Below are 5,340 nucleotides of genomic sequence, written 5' to 3'. Positions count from 1 at the left end.
ATTCTGTCTTTTTTAAAGACAAAAATTTTTGAGGCGAAATACCCAAAAAGAAGTTTGTAAAAATGAATCCGCCTCAACAATATAGAACTTATCCACTTATTTATTTATGCACGAAAATGAGATTGTCCGCTGCTATTTGCTGCTAAATCATGTTTTAGGTATCAACAATTTATAACTCCACATGCCAAATTTACGTTAAGACACATAATAATTGTGTTTTTCGCAAAAGTTTGAGCATCTTTTCTAACGGTGCCAATATCTAGCGCGTCGATAGAGGATGTCAGATGTCTCTTTCAGGCGGTGTTGCCACGTGCTTTTGCGTTGTTTTCCGTTTGGTCAATTTTGAGTTAGTTTATTTGTGTTAGCATGGTTGAAGTTATTTTTTTAATGAATCTCAAAAATATATACAGAGTCAAAATTACTAACCTGAAAATACCTAAATAATCTAAACGGGCCCAAATTGAATGAACCTCGTTAACTTGAAACGTTTTGCTCAGTTTGGCAACACCACTCGAAATTTAGCCTGATAAATTGTGATTTTGCTCGAACTTTGGCTTAATTTATGGACATCCAGGAATTTTTTTTGCTGAAACTGCTTAATTTTATGTGTTCTTTAAGATGAAACAAGAAAAAACTAAAAATTTGGAGGGACTCAAGCGACACGAACACCTTTTCTTCTGGCAAAATGGCGGCGTATTTACTAAATGAGGAGGAATCTGTAAATGAACTTGTCTTTATCTATGGTTCTGTGTTCTGTGGGAAAGAACGGTTAGTCTGTGGAACGGATCAAAACAAATATGTCTGCCACTATAATTACGAAACAAGTATCCAGTGTGTTTAGACTTAGTTAGAGATGTGGTTTTAATCCAGTAGATGTTTGAATTGGTAATTTAAACTGTTAATAACATACTGAGTGGTAAGTCGATGTATTTCAAAACTTTGGGAAACATCTGTTTGGGCCCGCCTCTCTCAAATCGGGAATGAATAAACAAGAAGCGGTGCTTTAATTAACAGCAAGCACAACATACCATAATCAAAGGGGCTCTATATAAATAATGACTAAAACATGCAAGGTGAAATAGCTAGCTTTCTTGTACAGCTCGCTTGCTCCTAATAAAACTGTAGAAGTAGCGAAGGAGCTCTTTGTCAATTGCGAACTATTAATTAAAACTTGAAGTTCTACGTTTATTCTTAAAATGCAATTAAAAATCTGGCAGTTTTCAGGCCCGGTGTCTGTTGTACATTCGGCGATTTTTCTGAAAAAGTCCTGCAAATCTTTTTAGAATGGCATTTGATGCGAATGTACCATTTAAATGGTGAGTATCCACGTATCATGAATACCTATTCCATGACCTGTTGAATTAGTGCTTAATATTTCTGCATTTTCAGCCAGGAAATTTCGGCGGTCAATTGTGCTGAACCAATATGCATCAGCAACGAGGAAGAGTGTGTCAAAGATGCAATTTCATCAATTGTAATAGCTCGGGTGGAGACGGTCGCTGAAGACGACACCGAGAGCGAAAATTCGCCTTTAAGCGCGACCGTTAATGAGCCTCAAAGACCCGAAAGCGCCAAACGAGCCAGAATCTCCTTCAGATGTGACATCTGCAGTTTTTCTACCACCACCCGATTTTCCTTAGCTAGACACTTGGAGACTCACAAGCAAAGCGCATCAATCGCCGCAATTAATGCTAATGAATGTCCAGCTAGTAATGTTGCAGACGTTGAGCCAACCAATCCACCTAGTGCGACCTCGCAGCCAGCAAAGCAAGTAAAAATTAAGATCTTCAAATGCAGCCATTGCTCATTTTCCTCCAAGTTTCATTTCATAATGAAAAAACATCTGTTGACTCACTTGAATAGGCCAACCAATTACACGTGTCGCTACTGTCCCTTTGAAGCCAAGTCCATCAGGGTTTTGCTGCCTCATCTAGTCAACAAGCACCGCAATTATAACGAAACTTGTCCCAGATGTCTGAAACTCGTCTCTTTGCAATTGAAAAATGAGCATTTGCAGGTTTGCAAAGTGCGGAATCCCACGTTACTGTGCTCTCACTGTCCTTATAAGACGTTCAATCGGAAACAGTTAGCCACACATCAGAGAAATTGTCCCAAGCATCCCAGGAAAGTGTTAAAATGTGACTTTTGTTCTTTCACGAGCAAGTGTGAGCGCTCGCTACGGGACCACACTCTTTTACATACAAAGTATAATAGGCCCATCTACGATTGTCCCCACTGCGACTACAAATCGACCAAAAAGAACTATGAGAATCATATAAAGTCCCAGCATGATGGCCAACCGGAAAGCCAAGAGGAGTCGAAACCTAAGCTGTTCAAGTGCTCTCAATGTCCTTTTACTGCAACAGTGCCGTCTGTTTTCAACAGACATTCTTTGACGCACCGCCATGTTTCGAGGGACTTTAAATGTAAACTTTGCTCGTTTAAAGGCATAAGTAAAAAGTCCCTGCAGACTCACCTGGGTGTCACCCACAAGAAACCCGGCCTGAAGTGTTTGCGTTGCCTGCGTAAGGTGCCTTCACACCAGCTAGCGAAACATAATCTCACGTGCGACGCGCCTGATCCTCGGATAACTCACATCAAGATCGAGAAGGATGAAGATGAATATGACGATCAAAGCAGCAGCGAGGCGAATTCGTTTAACTGCGATTTTTGCAACAACAGTTATTCTAAATTGGAGGCTCTGGAGCGGCACCTGAAATGCCATGGCGAGCAACTTTTTAAGTGTCCAATCTGTGAGTACCGAGCGACTAAAAAGAGTTTAACGAAACACTTTGAAGATGTTCACCTGGAGCAGCTGAGCGCTGAATGTATTCAAAGGCCCATCAAACAAGAGCAAACCAATATAGAAAAGAAGCAATGGTCTTGTGAATTTTGCTCGTTCAGCTCCATTTATTCATTCACAATGAAGCAGCATCGATTACATCATACCGACCTGAATAAACCGATTATCAGCTGCAGCCACTGCGACTACAAGTCGATCAAAAAGATCGTCGAGAAACACTCCATGGTTGTTCACCAAGTCCCCTATAACTACCCTCAAGGCAGATCAGGCACAATCATCAAGAAAGAGCCTGATCAAGGCACCCGTGAAATTCAATATGTATGCGAAAATTGCGACTACTCCACTTCTTCCAAAGAAGTCCTCGTCCAGCACAAACTGAGCCGCTGCAGGAGCAACACAGCTTCCAATACCGGCAACAATAAAACTTGCAATTCGTGCCAACGCAGTTTTTCAGCGAACCATATTCACAAGTGTCGTGCGGGTACCAACCGGTACCGGATTAGTAACGAATGTGGATCACGAGTGTTTCGCTGCAACTGCTGCGAGTATAAGACGATGGGAAGACGTAACATCAATCGCCATTGGACAAAGTATCATCAATCCATGAATCATCTATTCAATCAGAATGCAACTTTCAAGTGTGAAACCTGCGATTTTCAGACAAATTTGGAGGACAGTTTGCAGAATCACCAGGTTTTGCACATCAACATAAAAAAAGTAAAAGTCTACAAGAGTGACACCTATAATGTGGAAATGGCCAACGAAAATGCTGATATGAGTGAGGAAGGAAGTGACTGAATCTTACTTAATTTAGTTAGTATGCGTTAAGATATGTATTATTATTGTTATAGGCTAGTTTTTTTCAATTATAACTGCTTAACAATGCAACCACATCCCGCAGCTGTTTAGGCCTAATTTAAAACACGATTCCAGGTGGCGCCTGTAAGATTTAAAGCTCAAAGTTGTTTAGAAAATTCATGAATCGAAACATTAATATTTTAAATAGTAGTATGGGAACACTTCAGATTTATCGTCTTAAGTTTCTTTCTACCACGCAAAGTATATGTATGTTAGAGGAGTAATCATGTTTTCTCACCCTAGTTCGCTCGTTCGTTCCAAAAGGAGTTATATTGTTACTTATTTTCTAAATTTAGCATTTAAAAATAAATATGATCGTATTTCTGTATCATTAGTTTTACTTTATTATCATGAGAACAGTCGCAGCTTGCAGAGCAAGCGTTAATTCTTTAAATAGATGCAAAATGCACAAAAGATCCTGGACTTCATACGCACCCCGATAATTTTACATATCGCTCAAACGCCAATTTTTTAAATTTCTAAATACACAATCCCGTCTTTTAGTAAGTGAATCATTCTAATTGAGGCAGTGTCTAACAATTGCCACGGACAAAAGTCTGAAAACTGTGACTTGTTAGTCAATTTAGTTATTATTCCTGTAAGAAAAAAGTTGAGTGTATTGATTGTGTCTTCTAGCTACAAAAAATATTGGGAGATCGATGCTAAGTTCTTTAGTTTAAGTTTGCATAGTTGAGTTTAGTTGTGCAAGCTTCAGCTGATATACGGTGCTTCGCTTTTATGCTGAGCGATCACTTACATAGATAAAGACTGAAGCTACAATTTGAGTACTTTTTTATATTTTTCGAGTTATCGTGAGTCAAACGAGACCGAAAATGACACCGTCTAAATACCACGCAACAACCCCTAATTGTCGCCGAACACGGCATTTTTCCGAAAAAAATTTCAAACAAAAGGTGTGCGGAATGGGAAAAGCTATCATTTGTTAGCACTTTTATATTTTTCACTGGATCGAGAGCATTGGCGTCATTATTAAGTTGAATCACTTCTTGGTTTTTGTGGAGGTTGTGGTAAAGCTACGGAGTTTTCCATTGGAGGGAGAACAGCCACTGAACTCAAGGGGGGAGTCATAACCCCCCCCCCCATTCAATTCTCTATCCAACTATACCAAAACGAATTATCTGGCTCAAATAGTTCTTGAAAAACTTCGAAAAAAGCAGCATTATGTTCAAGTGGATTTTGCAACTCAAAAAAAAACCACGCAAATCTAAAACTTCTTGAATTCAAGCATTTTTTGACAAAACTGCCAACATTTCCTGATCGATGGTTCACTTGCAAAAAAGGCCATTTAGTTCTCTCTAGAATGACGTAGAAATGAGCGTTCTTGCTCATTTTGCCTCCGAGAAATGAGCAAAAACGCGACGGAAAACATGGAATTATGGCATAATCTTGCACCGAAGTGTCTGATATTCAAATTTCGCTTTCTGGGTCAAAACTACTCGAATTTCCTCCCTAACATTGTTACGACTGAATCGACTTTTCAATTCTCTATCCAACGATGCCAAAACGAACTCAAAAGAAACCACGCAAATCTAAAACTTCTTGAATTCAAGCATTTTTGAGAAAACTGCCAACAATTCCCCATCCATGGTTCACTTTCTAAAAAGGCTATTTATTTCTGTCTAGAATGATGTACAAATGAGCGTTCTTGCTCATTTTGC

The 5,340-nt window shown here is 39.3% G+C and overlaps 3 protein-coding genes across 4 annotated transcripts in view; 1 reads left to right on the top strand and 2 right to left on the bottom strand.

The window, feature by feature from the left end:
* Positions 1-5,340, bottom strand: part of LOC109543725 (cytosolic 10-formyltetrahydrofolate dehydrogenase) — a gene marked incomplete at its 5' end in the record, with an annotated part of 68,889 nt that overhangs the window by 14,229 nt on the left and 49,320 nt on the right.
* The window catches only part of LOC109543741 (phosphoglycerate kinase), a 48,802-nt gene that overhangs the window by 11,316 nt on the left and 32,146 nt on the right, over positions 1-5,340 (bottom strand). The gene's annotated exons all lie outside the window — the stretch shown is intronic.
* On the top strand, positions 746-3,989 carry LOC109543729 (zinc finger Y-chromosomal protein 2). Of its 2 annotated transcripts, none has more exons than XM_019913568.2 (3): positions 746-916; positions 1,225-1,316; positions 1,390-3,989. In XM_019913568.2, exons 2-3 carry the CDS (start codon positions 1,285-1,287, stop codon positions 3,599-3,601), a joined length of 2,244 nt encoding a protein of 747 aa, XP_019769127.2. In that variant the 5' UTR covers positions 746-916; positions 1,225-1,284; the 3' UTR covers positions 3,602-3,989. The 2 variants fall into 2 exon arrangements, with proteins under 2 accessions (XP_019769127.2, XP_019769126.2); XM_019913567.2 differs by having other exon boundaries at positions 1,218-1,316.

Source organism: Dendroctonus ponderosae, unplaced genomic scaffold (assembly GCF_020466585.1).
Source record: "Dendroctonus ponderosae isolate FM_Combo_2020 unplaced genomic scaffold, Dpon_F_20191213v2 Dpon_F_20191213_4, whole genome shotgun sequence".
NCBI lineage: Eukaryota > Metazoa > Arthropoda > Insecta > Coleoptera > Curculionidae > Dendroctonus > Dendroctonus ponderosae.
Note: the sequence above shows the minus strand (reverse complement) of the source record. Positions and strands in the feature narration are given on the sequence as shown.

Bases quoted from the DNA above. Each gene is read 5' to 3' on its own strand.
- LOC109543729 (XM_019913568.2), top strand. From the start codon at position 1,285: ATGGCATTTGATGCGAATGTACCATTTAAATG. The intron at 1,317-1,389 runs GTGAGTATCCAC...CTGCATTTTCAG, and splicing joins GCGAATGTACCATTTAAATG to CCAGGAAATTTCGGCGGTCA.